At 41.0% G+C, this 15,013-nt stretch overlaps 1 protein-coding gene across 8 annotated transcripts in view; it reads right to left on the bottom strand.

Moving 5' to 3' along the window:
• The window catches only part of TBC1D5 (TBC1 domain family member 5), a 343,189-nt gene that overhangs the window by 108,261 nt on the left and 219,915 nt on the right, over nt 1-15,013 (bottom strand). For all 8 annotated transcript variants that reach the window (XM_083376132.1, XM_083376127.1, XM_083376129.1 and 5 more), the window contains one exon: nt 12,916-13,088. In XM_083376132.1, coding sequence (XP_083232258.1) covers nt 12,916-13,088 — 173 coding nt within the window. The remainder of the gene's footprint in view (nt 1-12,915; nt 13,089-15,013) is intronic.

Raw genomic sequence — 15,013 nt, 5'->3', positions numbered from 1 at the left:
GGATGGACTAAAATTCCATTCAAAACAAATTAATCATTTAAACTAATATCTCTATTGTACACAGATTGGTGGATTTCAAAGATAAGGAAAAATGCTAGGAACTTGAGTACATATTTCTAAAAGGAACACCTAAGATCAGTCTAGCTGCCTAGCCAAAGGAAGCAGGCACCTCTATTGGGCAAAACAGTATAGGAAGATGTTGTTGGTGGTTGACCACTACAGTAACAATTACAAGGAAATAAATGTATACTCTGTAGGAGAAAGGAATAGTAAACCACTCCTGCATTTTTACCAGAAAACTACTTGGATAGAAAATACAAAATGATTGATGATACAGTACCAGATGATGGGCCCCTCAGGTTGGATGGCATCAACTTACTACTGAGAAAGAGGTGAGGATCTTTTGAAGCACTAATGGTATTTATGACGTGGATAAATTAAAGCCTTGGGGACATGATTTTGCTATACAGAAAAATTTGAAGATGCATAGTCAGGCTCACAGTGGGAACATGGAACATAAGTAGCATGAACATGGGAAAGCTCAACACAGTGAGAAATGAAATAAATTAATGACTAGAAAGTGACATCTTAGACATTAGTGAATTGATTGGGATTGGATACTTTTAGCAAGAAGATCACACTGTTTACTAGATGTGAAAAACAAAAAAAGTAGTGAGGAAGGTTATATCAAGAACAATACAAAGCTATTATAATCAAATAATAGCAATTAGACTTCATGGACAACCCTTTATGTGATGACCATCCAGGTTCATGCTTCAGCCATTAATTCAGAAAAGAAGAAGTTTGATGAGTTTTATGATCAAGTTTAAATTGAAATCGACAAAGCAGGCAAGTACAATGTGCTGCTTCTGATTTGAGACCAAATGCAAAGTTGGAAATATTAAGGAAGTAAATTTAATTGGATTATATAGTTTAGGAAACAAAAATGAAGACTTATCAATGTCATACCAATTTATTTCTTCATAGCTAACTCTTTCAAATAACCAAAATGAGGTCCATACACATAAACATCACCAGATGGCAGTTTATAGAAATCAAATTGACAATATTATGGCAAAAAAGAGTCGGAAGAACCATCAAGGACATGATAAGGTGCTGTTTGTATAACAAATCATATATGGAAACTCAAACATAAAGCAAGTCTCTAGTTTTATGATATGATTTTGAACATACAGCATACTACCATTTTCAAAGAGAATATCTGGAATTGCTCTGAAGTTCTGAACTTCATTGATAGAGAACCAAAGAAACTATATAATGAACTTAAGAGACTGCCAAAAATGTACAGAGAAGAAAGCAAATTGGATATCAGAACAAACTGGAAATTGTCAGTAAAAGAAGCAAAGCTAAAAAAAGGAAAAAAATATCAGAGGAATTTTATAGACATTGAATATGGAAACAAACATAGAAAAAAAAGGAAAGTTTTTCAAAAGACTTCTGAACTCAGAAGGAGGTTCTAACTTTAAATTAGTATGCTAGAGAACACCAATGGACAGAGTCAAGGGAAAGTAACCAATTCAAAGTAGATCAAAGATGTAAGAAGTACATCAAACACTGTTCAGTAGAAATGTCAACATCCAAGATACCTTAAAATTTATTTCCTACTTACAGGAACCTCTAGTTCTAAAGATAAAGCTATATCAGCATTCTGATCATTACTGAAGTAGCCGAAGGACCACTCGGGACGACAGGCTAGTTAACTGGGGGTTTATTTAGAGCAAGACAAAAACAGAATAATTCGTCCGGCTTTTATAGCCGGCAGCTGTCAGTGAGGACCAATCAGGATCGTCCCTTTTGGCGCCGCGTCTAACCGAACCAATCCTCGCCATCTTCTCTTGACAGCTCTTGTTTCCGCATGGCTTGGTGTTTTGACAGCCGCGAGCTGTCAGTGGCTGCGCCTGCGCCTTGCGGGGAACTTTGACAGCTGTCAAAGTTCCCGCGTGTTCTCCTGTCAGATTTGTTTTTCCCTCACAGTAATAACGGAATAACTGTTTAACTTATTACTAATGTTTGTTTACGTATATAATACACCCCTTACCCCTCCCCTGGAGCGTTCCCTCCCCCTTGTTGGTTGTTGGAGCCGGCCCACTGGTAGTCCTTTAAATATGCGGGGGCTCTTTTGTTCCTGTTGGAGCGCCTTGGGGGTGGGGCGATGTCTGGTTCTGGTGGTAGTAAGTTCTCTTGCTCCTCTTCCTCTTCGGTTGGTATCGGCAATATTCCTGCGGGGGCTTGAAGTTGGAGGTCCCCTGGTTGGGGTTCTGGGCTGTGCTGTGGTTGTCTTGGCCTGAGTTGATCGACATGTCGTCGTAGATTGCCGTCACTATGTGTGGATATTATATAAGAAATGGGTCCTGTTTGTTGTAGTACTGTCCCTTGGACCCATTTGTTTTTTGCTGTGTATGACCGTGCCCATATCATTTGCCCCGGTTTGAATGTGCGGGGTGGGGGGGGTGATCTGTTTCTTCGGTGTAAGTGTCTGGATGTAGTCTGTCGAGCCGCGTTATCAGCCTCCTCCCCCATCTTAGTTCTGCAGGTGATTTGCCCGTTGTTGTGCATGGAGTTGTATGTTGTGACATTAGGAACTGGCTGAGTCGACGCTGCCAGTTCCCTCTTACGAATTTTTGTAAAGCTTCTTTGGTGGAGCGCACCATAATTTCAGCCATCCCGTTCGTCGATGGGTGGAATGGTGCAGACGTGACCAGTCTAATACAGTTCTTCATAGCGAACATCTGAAATTCACGAGAGGTGAATTGAGGTCCATTGTCTGAAACCATGGTGTCTGGGAGGCCGTGGGTGGCGAATATTTTCCTAAGGGCTTGTATAGTGGCTCCTGAAGTTGTTTTTCTAAGGGGAATGACTTCTAACCATTTAGAATAGCTGTCAACTACTATTAGGAAACTCTGCCATTGGATTGGTCCTGCGAAGTCTAAATGTATGCGTGACCATGGGTTTTTTGTAGTTTCCCATTTGTGAATTGGGGCTTGGGGTGGCTCGCTTCGTGTTGCTTGACAGGTGTAGCACCCTCCCACATATTTTTCTATCTCTTTATCAATGCCAGGCCACCAGACATAGCTTCTGGCTAGAGCTTTCATCTTGACTATGCCTGGATGTCCTTCGTGTAAGATGTCTAATGTTTGGGCTGTGTTCTTGTTGGGTATTACCACCCTGTTCCCCCATAAAAGGCATCCCATATGTGAAGACATTTCATTTCTTCTGTTATAGAATGGCTGGAATTGAGGGTGTGGGTTTTTTGCTGGCCATCCTGTTGTTGTCCACCTGAGGATTCTGCTGAGTATTTTGTCCTTAGCTGAACTGTTAGCTATAATCTTTGCAGAGAGGGGGCAGTCAGGAAGTTGGGAGATTGCTAGAATTAGCCCCGCTGGGGCTGGGGCTTTGCTTTGAATTGGCAGCCTGCTGAGGCAGTCTGCGTGTCCTAATTCCTTCCCTGGTTTATGTATTAATTTGTAAGAATATGCTGATAGGAAAGTGGACCAACGCAGTATTCTTGGTGAAAGAATCTGCGGTGTTGTTTTATTCCAAGTGAATATTCCTAGTAGAGGTTTGTGATCTGTGAATATGGTAAAGGGTCTCCCATAGAGGTAGTCATGGAACTTTTTTACCCCTGCGACTATTGCTAGTGCTTCTCTGTCGATTTGTGCGTAGTTCCTTTCCGCTTTTGACAGAGTGCGTGAATAAAAAGCTATGGGTCTTTGGGTGCCATCCTCGTATAGGTGACTTAATACTGCCTCTATTCCATAGGGAGATGCATCGCAAGCGATGCATATTGGTGTGTCTTCTCGGAAAAGGGTGATTGTTGAACTGTTACAGATAATTTTTTTTAATGACTGGAAGCTATTTTCATGTGTTTTGGTCCAGGACCAGGCAGTTCCCTTGTCTAGGAGCCTATGGAGAGGCTCTGCTATGGTGGCTTTGTGGGGAAGGAAAGCGTGATAGAAGTTTAATAACCCTAAAAAAGCTTGGAGTTCTTGTTTATTCTTTGGGCTGGGCGCTGTCTGGATAGCCCTTAGTTTTTCTGTAGTGGGGTGAATGCCTTGGGCGTCTATTTTGTACCCTAGGAATTCTGTGGAAGTGACTCCGATGGAGCACTTTTCGCATTTAAGTTTGAGACCGGCTTCTCTGAGCCGGCTCAGTACAGCTGACAGTCTGTCAGCTAAGTTTGCTTCGTTTTCTCCGGTGATGAGAACATCGTCGAAATATGGGCAGACCCCGGGTATCCCTTTTAAGGTTTTCTCCATGATACCTTGGAAGATACCCGGGGCTGCCGATATGCCAAATTGGAGCCTTTTCACTTTAAAGGCACCGCGGTGGGTGACAATTGTCTGGGCTTCCGCGGTGTCATCTGTGACAGGCAGTTGCAAGTACGCCTGCGTCAGATCAAGTTTTGCGAAAATGGCGCCTGAGCGGATGGAAGCAAAGACGTCCCTTACCGCTGGCACCGGGTAAGCATGGGGGCTGAGGGCTAGGTTGAGGGTCGCCTTATAGTCTGCACATAATCTAATTTCCCCGTTAGGTTTCACTGGGGTGACTATTGGGGTCTCCCAGCTTCCCCCTTCCGTAGGTTCTAGCACCCCTAGTCCTACGAGGCATTCTAGCTCATTTTCTATTTTTTCTTTAAGGGCAAATGGAACCCTCCTAGCTCTTATCTTTATGGGCTGGATGGCTGGGTTTAATTGTAAGGAGATGGGGGGGCCAGTGTATTTACCCAGAGTGCCATCAAAAACGTCTGCATACTTGTTGCAGACGGCTTCGAGGCTAGAGGCTTGGACGGCGTTTACCCCCGTAATGGCGATGCCCAGAGGGCTGAACCAGTTCAGCCCGATTAGGTTGGTGCGGTTCCCTGGAGTCACTAGAACTTCTAGGGGTCCCTTGAATTTTTTGTATTCTACAGCGACCTTAGCCTTCCCCTTTAGAGGAATGGGGTTTTTTTTGGAAATCTGCTAGATGGACCTGGGTTTTCCTAAGGGGAACTTCCCTATTGCTTCGCTGGCAGATCTCCTGATACGTTTTGAATGAGATTAAGGAGACTGCTGACCCGGAGTCCACCTCCATAGGGCAGGTGACTCCCTGAATTTTTACCCTGATCCTTACTTTTGAACTCAGGCTGTGTACCTTATCAAATGTTTCCACTAGGACCCCTGGCGTTTCCCCTATGTTGGCCTGGGTGGTTGGCCTACCTGGGGAATTGGCCTCCAGATCATGCACGTTGTCGCGGGGTCGGCTTCGGCACACTGGTTTGATGTGGCCGGTTTTTCCGCAATTGTGGCATTTTGCATTTCGGAACTGGCAGCTTCCCCGGGCATGATTGCCCCCGCAGATGGCGCAGGTGGCCCGTTGCTCGTATCGTGGTGGCGGGGGGTTTCTGGTTCTTCTGCGATCTGACGCGTCGCTTCTTCGCTGTTGCCTGCGTTCCATTCTTCGCTGAAGGGCCTCACCGTCTGTGAAGTCCACCGATTCGTCGCTGTCACTGAGGGTTGCGCTCTCTTGGTATACGGTTGCTGGACTCTCTGGAGTTGTGGCGGTCGATTTTTTCTTGTGGTTATACTCGTAGGCCATTATTTCTCGGGTCAATTCGGCTAGACTCATGTCAGGTTTAGATGTCAGTTTTTTCTGAAGCCGCTCATCCCTCAACCCTATCACCACCTGGTCTCTGATGCGGTCTTCCAGGTCGGGGAAACAGCAGTTACGAGCAGCGTGCCTGACCCCGGCGATGAAGTCATTTGCGGGTTCGTCCAGTCGCTGCTTCTTCTGGGCGAATTGTACTCGCCAATACAGCTCCAAGCGTGCCGGCATATAATGTTTGTTAAGTTGGTCTACCAGGTCTGCGTAGGAGACTTCGGTGATGGGTACCGGGCTGAACAGCCCGACGGCAGCGTCGTATACCGGGGGTCCGCTGATGTACAGGAGAGCGGCGGCCTTTGCTCTGTCGTCGGTGATTTTGCTGACGAGGAGAAATCCCTCGACTTGCCCCAGGTGTGATTGCCATCTCTCCGGATGGCGGGTATCGAATTCCCTCACACGCCCGAAGTTGGCCATGTCGTTCGGTCCTAGGTCTCGCTCCGTTGGAAGTTAAAACTTCCAGTGACAGCTCTGGCCGGGAACTCTCTTCCTCGGCCGTGACTTCAGCTCAGGAGCGATCCCACCTTCGTCACCAGTGAAGTAGCCGAAGGACCACTCGGGACGACAGGCTAGTTAACTGAAGGTTTATTTAGAGCAAGACAAAAACAGAATAATTCGTCCGGCTTTTATAGCCGGCAGCTGTCAGTGAGGACCAATCAGGATCGTCCCTTTTGGCGCCGCGTCTAACCGAACCAATCCTCGCCGTCTTCTCTTGACAGCTCTTGTTTCCGCATGGCTTGGTGTTTTGACAGCCGCGAGCTGTCAGTGGCTGCGCCTGCGCCTTGTGGGGAACTTTGACAGCTGTCAAAGTTCCCGCGTGTTCTCCTGTCAGATTTGTTTTTCCCTCACAGTAATAACGGAATAACTGTTTAACTTATTACTAATGTTTGTTTACGTATATAATACAATTACTAAATCAGAAGGCTAAAGAAAGATGCAAACAGCAATAAAAGTTCTAACCAAGCAATGCCAGCAAAGCTAGAGAATGCCACTGTGGTCAACTGATTGGAAGAGGTCAATCTATATTCCAATACCAAAAAAAGACACTCAACAGAGTGAGCCAAATATTGTAGAACATCCTTGATTTCGCAAAGTAGCAAAATAATACTTAAGATCAACCAATGCAGATTAAAGGCCTTCATGGAAAAAGAGATGCTAGCTATTCAAGCTTACTTTAGAAAAGGCCAATAAATATGAGAAATTATGGCCAATAACATGCTGATAATTGAGAATACAAAACAGAAATTATCAGGTGCTTCACATGATATGATTACAGAAAGGCTTTTTATTGTACCAGTCATGTTAAGTTGTGGAACATACTAAGAAAAATGAGAAAACATTTCACTATCCTCATGTGAAATTCATAGATAAGCAAGGAAGCCACATTTTGGACAGAATATAGCAAAATAAACTGACTCCCAGTTGGTAAAGGAATGTTTTACTTTCTCCCTTACAAGCTGAATATATATTAAGGGAAAACAGATTGCAAGATGATGCACATGATTTTAAAACTGGAGGAATAAATATTAAGAACTTGCACTATGTTGATGATGCTAACCTGATTGCCAGAAATGCAAATGATCTGCAAGCTCTAGTAAAAAAATCAAGGAGCACAGTGATAAAAATGGAACTAAATTTAAATAAAAAGAACAAACTAATAACAAGTAAAAAAGAGCCTTAGAAGAAACAAAAAGAAATATTGAACTGATAAGTTAGCTTGCGCCTTTTCAGATCAACTATTAACAATAAAGGAATACGCAGTCATGAAATATGCCACAAACCAGATCTTAGTGGAATAACAAAGAAACCTTTGGAAAAGCTATTTAAATGCCACGATGTTCCTATTCCTACAAAGATAAGAATAGTGCAGATATTAGTATTACCTGTGACATTACATGGTAGCAAAAGTTGGACTTTGAAAAACCAGCATAGAAACAATATTGGTCCTTTTGAAATTTGATGTTGGAGAAGACACTTGAGAATATGGTGGAGAGCCAAAAACAAATGGATTGTCTAACAAATCAACCCAGAGTTCTCACTTGAGGCCAAAATGACCAAGTTCAAATTATCCTACTTCAGATATATTATGTCAGACATGTCAAACACAAGGCCCGAAGGTCGGATCTGGCCCGCAACATGGTTTCATGTGGCCCACGAAGCCATCCTGGAAACAGTGAGGGAATGGCCCCCACTACCTTGGCCCTGGCCCAGAGACCCTCCTTCTGCTAGAGACCCTCAGATCTGTCCCACTCCTGCCCAGGCCCCCATAGGCACCCTTGATGCTAACGATGTAGAGCTGGCCATGCGCACCCAGTAGGCCATACACACTCTAGCCATGCCCACCCAGTAGGCCACGCCCACCCTGGCCATACCCACCTGGCCCCTTGAGGGCAACCGCAATGCTGATGCGGCCCTCAATGAAATTGAGTTTGACACCCCTGTATTTTGTGAAGACTGAAAAAGGCTCTGTTGCTGGGAAAGGTGAAAAGAGAAAGGAGAAGATCAAGTGGATGGACTCAGTTATAGTAGTGATGGGTGCACCAAATGAAGATTTGAAGGATCAGATTAGATTCAGATCATGGACAAAATCTCCATGTGGTCTTTAAGTGTTGACACTATCACGATAGTACATTGATAGTATCAATCAAAGATCCTTAATTATTATGGATTGAAAAAGTTGTTCTTTTACAAATTATTTTCTTTTGTTAATAATGTGAAGGACAGGAAAAAAGTTATTCTAATAACCCACATCTAATTTATACATTAGCATTGCTCAATCTTGAGGTCTATCTTGAGGTCTCTAGACAACTTTGGGATTGTCATTCCAGAATTCCTAGCCAGTATCACTTCTAAAAGCAATAGCTAATATGCCAACAGCAAACATCTCATATAAATTGAACAAGTTTTTAAAATATATGTTCAGCTTCAGTTCCATGCAAGCTATATAAACTGAATTTAAGTCACTTGTTTCATGGAACATATTGGTTTATTTGCCTTTTGTGTATTATTGTCACAAATACCATGTATCTCTTTTTATGTACATCTGTTTTGTCATTTTTTTCATACTATAAATTATTACATTTTTTCCTGGACAGTTTAGGAAAGATCAGTTTTATGTTAAGAACTGTTCTGAGATCATGGTGGAATCCTTTGCAGTTTTTTTCTATAACAATTGTCCAAATTCAGCAAACATAGCCTTTAAATACATTTGAATACTTTCCTACAAAATGCATCATATGGTTGGCCAAGAGCCTTTATCTATCTTATATATGTAATCCATAACATTGTATTGTAACTTTTAATCCTATGTTACTTTTCTTCCAGGCATCTCAGCATATAATTAAGTTGCATGAGTAAAGAAATCTCACCATACTTCTCATTTTCAACCAACTTATATACCATTTACTTTCAACTTTCAATTTATTCAAGAATAAATTACCAAGCAAGGTTTAAAACCCATACTTAGTTAAAAGTAAATGAATATTAATTGCATTATACTTTTCATCAGATATACTAAAGTAAAAGAGGCTGACAGACAAATTGAACTAAGGGTTCTCAAACTGCATTGGTTGGGCTGTTTGATAGTTCCTTGATTGGGGTAATGTTTGCTTTTGATTGTTGGTCGTGTTAATCTTGGTGTTAATTTCTGCTCGTCTGGGTTTGTTTGCTGGTGAGGAAGTGTTTTCATCTTTGTTTCCTTTTAGGGTTTTGACTATCTCTTTTGAATAATATATACATGTTGTTTCTGTGTGAGTGTTGATGGCCATACTTCTTTAGCATTTTTGGACTTTGCTTGGTCTAGGATGCTCAGTTTCCTAGTTGAAATTATGGTTAAGTTTGCCCATATTGTGAAACTAAGGAATCTTCTGACTGCTAGTTGGTATTCATGGAAGTGTTCTCCTAGTGCTCTGCCTTATTTACCTTACATAGTGTCTGTTGCAGTCCTTACATTGTATGTTATAGATGATTCCTGTTTTCTGAGCTGCTGGCTCTTTTGGTTTACTTAGGATGTTTTGGAGGGCTTTATATGGTTTGTGTGCTATGGTGATACCATGTGGTTTAATAGTCTGTTGGTTGTTTCGGGGATATTTTTAATGTATGGCAGTGTTATCCTTTTCACAGCTAATTTTGGTTGGGCTATATTCGTTTGAATGGTCAAGTACTTTTTTATAAAGTTATATGGACATCCATTTTGTTGAAAGATGTTGTATAAATTATCTGTTTCCTTTTTCTGATGTTCAAGAAACATTGACTTTACATGAAAGTATTAGAAGTATCTTGAACTGGATAGCTATTAAATATAAATGGTTTAGCTGGCATACTGTCTTTTAGACTGGATTAAATAAGATCATTTTAATAAACGTCTTCTAAGTTCTGACCTGTAATTGAACATAATGAATATAGAAATATGAAAATTTTTTAGTATCTTTGTCTTTAAAACAACTGTTAGCAAAAACACTTCCTTTACTCTGAATCAGGAATAGCATCCTTCTCCAGTAACATTTAGAAAATAATTTAAGCATTCATTACAGGAAAAAAATTATAACACCCAACAACATTACACATAAAAATTACTATATGTTAACATATTATTAGAAATAAAAAGGTCTAATACATAATTACACTTGAAGTTTCAAGTGAAATTCTGTTGCAATGGTATGTTTAATGACAGATTACAAATCACTAGCCACTTATCTGTAAATAAAGATCCAATTGTAAAATTAATTATCCTACGCAACAGATGGTCATCACTCATCTCATTGCCTTATGTCACCTTCCTCTACTTACTTGAATTCCTGCATAACTACTAGTTTCTTCCCACCTATCTCACCTGCCAGTTTATTCTGGAGAGAAGTGAGCATTTGTATATGTTTTCTGGTTAATAGTGAGTAATAAAAATGTGATGAGGATATCAAGATCAGTTTTAAGTTGCCATTAAATGTCAATTTTCAATAACTAGTTCCAAAGGAAAAAGCACATCCATTGAGAAAAATGCTGTCCTTCTCTTGGCAGACTACTTCTGTATCACAGAAAGCTTCTGAATGTAGTATGCCACCCAAAGTTGTTACATGTCTTATACAGCAGAAGTCTCCAACCACTGGGCTGTGGCCCACTACTGGGCCTTGAGTAGTTGAAAGTCGGGCTGCGGAGGTGGTGGGTGAGTGTGTGTGCACATCCCAATTGCGCAAGACGCAGGGATTCATGCACTTACTCACCCACTTGCGCAAGGAGAGGGGATGCACGCAACAACTCACCCATTTGCGCGAGTGGACAAGAGCACTCCATTTGTGTGAGCAGTGGGTGCATGTCCACATTGCTTGCCTTCCACTCAACAGTACCATCCCATCTCCTCCCCACCAGTCCGCAAAGCTGGAAAGGTTGAAGAATTCCATTATGCAGCACTTACAATCTGATAAGCAGATAAATAGATAAAATACATAAATAAGAAGCTAACAACATGGCACCTTCCAAGATTTTGGCCATTTCAAACTATGCATTTAAATGAATTATCTGCAGTATTATTATGCAAAATAAATTCTGGCTACCTCTGGCTTAGAAGAAATTTATTTTTTTGAAAATTTAGAAGAAAAGAACATCCAACTCTTGTTCAAGATTCATTTCCATAATGCAAAATCATGGCAGCTAACCATTATATCTAAATCAGGTCCGAACAATGTAGACTCAATTTATTATTCTCTAATTTCTTAGCAGTAGCATTTCAACTACATTTTTAAAAAATCTATTTTATCATTTATTTACTTAGTTAAATAAATGTGCCATTTCCCTTTTAAGCAGTCAAGATGGTATGCACAATGCTCTTTCCTCTAATTTAATCATTACAAAAATAACTATTTGAAATAGATTAAGTTGATAAACTGTAACTGCCTAACAACAATCAATTAATTAATTACGTAACTGAATATAGTTTTGAACTAGGTGTTTCTTTGGTCTGAGTCCAACCTTGCAAACATTAATTTATATAGGCTGCTGGCAAGCATAAACATATTCTATTGTGCTCATTTTACATAATTTCTGAAAAAAATGAAATAATAAAGGGACTAACCCTCTAGGTATTAAACATTTTACTCAACCTTGATATGGCTATGTTTGCTAAGAACTATTATTTTGCTTTAACTCTGCTCTGAATTTTATTCCTATTAAAATGATCTCTATATAGAGAAATTAGACACAATATTTATAGTATCTTTAACACAATATCTTACTTTTAATTAACGTTATAAAATGCTGATATCTGTGAAACATTACATTATTTTATACTAAGCAAGAAAAACATTAGTAGCCATTTACCATATATACAGGACGCAATCTGTATTCATTTATCATTCTTATGGTGTTTTATTTGCAAAATTTTTGCTATGAACACTAATAGTTAAGGAAGCCATCTGCACTGATTTGCCGGGGGGACACAGAATGAGCAAGGTGAATCTGTATGCTTCAACAGAACACAGCTGGCTAATGCTAGAATTTCTAACTTATATGCTCGGCTTCTTGCTTGCTTACTTGCTTGCTAAAAAATAACAACAGAAGGAGGACATTCCAAATTGTTTCCTGGACATAAGAATAATAAATCAATTCCTGCTCTCAATCATACATCCTTTCCCCTTCAAACTATATTTTAACAACTTGTTAAATAAAAGGTAGTGTGGGCAACCTTAAACCCCTAGTGCTTAATTTCATATAGGTAAGGGGGGTCTAAATGGAGGACTGGAAATTGAGATGGGAATAAAAATAAGAAGAAAAGCTGAAAAGTTAAGGATATATGAGAAAGAAAAAATAAAAAATAAGAAGGAAAAGAAAAGAGACAGCTCCAGTTACTTATGGAACAGAAACTGCAAATCCCAAGCACGTTGCTCCAACAGGCTATCCTGAAAAAATGTAACTCTTGCTGTCAGATTTGTTGCAAGCATAATCACTTAAATACCTATAACATTATTACATTGATAATCTAGTGTCTGCCTAAATTTGGAAGTGACAATTGTTAAAACATATTTTCCCCTCCCTCCAAAGTATAAAAGAGCAAACATCTCTGGTTCTATTTTCTAGGGTTTTATCATACTAACACAAATTATATTTGCAAACTTTGCAGCTCTAAACTATGGAATTTATCTAGAAATATGACAGTAGAGGGAACAACATATGATGGATGGAAATCACTGAAAGTTGCTTGTTGGTGTATTTTAAATTTAACATTTTAACATTTTCTGTATTTAAAAATTAATCAAGCCAAATACTTACAGTCCATAAATCTGTGGTGCAATCTCAAGCCTATTCAGATGCATGTAGAGCTCAATGTCATGTTTCTTTAGCAAATGATCTTGGATATGATTAACTTTTGCAACAATGGCTATTGATGGACCTAAATCTTGTGGTCTTGCAAACGGAATAGGGGTCATCACAGCATCTTTTTCCTATTAAAATTGATAATAACAAGAAAGATAAATTTAAATCAATTATTAATTGAGTTGCCCATATAAATTTATCAAAAGATAATCATGACCATGGAAGCATAAATATATATCTCTTGCAGCTGAACTTCTACTAAAGGGAAAGAAAACTTTCCATTTAGAATTCTAAATATAAAAGTTGTAGGCATTATTATTAAATTTATTGATCCACAAAGACTACAATCCAAATATAATAAATCAACAGAGGAGATTCTCCCCATTGAATCATAGAAATGCAATCGCAGATTCCATAATATCTAAATTAATATTCAAATGAAGAAATAGCCTAGACTCTCACTCTGTGATCAGCCTGTCCCAGGTAAATGATGGTCTTTGAGGATTTCCAGAAAAGATTACAGATTCCCCAGGAAGTGACCTCTTGGAAAAATGTTTGGGACAATGCAAAAAAAAAAAAAAGCTTTAGCGAAAGTTTCAAAAATTTACAAAGATGGGCTCCTCAGAAGCTGTTTCATGTGAGGGAGAAAGTCTATCTCTCTATGAAATATTTGAGACTCAGATTGCCTAGTAAAAGTTAGGACCAAAATTCCTTGGGCCTTTCCCCATAGTTCAAACTACAAACCCTGTTACACTGGAATTAAAACTCCTTCGACTTTCGGGAAAGTCCACCCTGTTTTTCACTGCAGTCTATTAAAATCTTTCAGGGAGTCCTCCTTAAGACCTGCTCCAAAAAAGTCACTTGGTCCCCTTGTGGTAGAGGGAGAGACCCATTATGAAATAAAATGAATTCTCGATTCTAGGTTTTACAAAGGAAAATTACAGTATTTAGTACAGTGGAAAGGAGACCCACTATCAGAAGCCACTCTTGGGTAAAGAGTGCTGATGTTAAGGAAGATAGATTAATAAGTAGAGTTTTTGCTAAGCATCCTCATAAACCTCGGGGAGGTTACTAACTGTAACTCTTCTTCATCTACAGGATTTCTCCTTTAGAGGTCCGCCCCGAGGCCTCTCGTTTGTGGAGTTCCTCAGGGGTCGGTCCTCTCTCCCCTCTTGTTCAACATCTATATGAAGCCGCTGGGTGAGCTCATTTGTGATGATACCCAGCTTTTTCTTTCCACCCCAAACCAACCCAGTGATGCCCTTGACATGATGTCCCGTTGCCTGGAGGCGGTCCGAGTTTGGATGGGGAGAAACAGGCTTTGTCTCAATCCTGCCAAGACTGAGTGGCTGTGCATACCGGCATCTCAGACTAACCAATCTTTTCCATCGTTAACTATGGGGGGTGAGGTGTTACCCCCCATTGATAGGGCCTGTAACTTGGGCATCCTCCTGGATTCATGGCTCAGTTTGGAAGATCATATAGGAGCCGTGGCCATGGGGGCTTTTGCCCAGGTTCGCCTGGTGCACCAGTTACGGCCCTATCTGGACCGAGATGCCCTACGCACAGTCACCCATGCGCTCATGACCTCCCGGCTAGACAACTGCAATGCTCTCTACATGGGGCTGCCCCTAAGGATCTCTCAGAGGCTTCAGCTGGTGCAGAATGCAGCCGCGCGAGTTGTGATGGGAGTCTCCCGATAGTCCCATGTAACACCTCTTCTCCGCGAGCTGCATTGGCTTCCAGTTGCCCTCCGGGTGAGATTCAAGGTGCTGGTGATGACCTATAAAGCCCTAAATGGCATGGGCCTGGATTATCTGAGGGAGCACCTGCTGCCAGCGTCAATTTCCCATTGTCCTGTGCGCTCCCACAGGGAGGGCCTCCTCAGGGTACCGCCGGTCAAGGATTGCTGACGGGCGATCCCCAGGGGGAGGGCGTTCTCTGTGGGCGCGCCTGCCCTATGGAATCAACTGCCAATGGAACTCTGGACTGCCCCCAACCTTCGTTCATTTCGCCGGAACCCAAAAACCTGGCTCTTTGAGCTATCTGGTCT

The sequence above is a fragment of the Vipera ursinii genome, assembly GCF_947247035.1.
Source record: "Vipera ursinii genome assembly, chromosome: Z".
NCBI lineage: Eukaryota > Metazoa > Chordata > Lepidosauria > Squamata > Viperidae > Vipera > Vipera ursinii.
The sequence above is the reverse complement of the archived record's forward strand: the minus strand, read 5'-3'. Positions and strand labels throughout refer to the sequence as shown.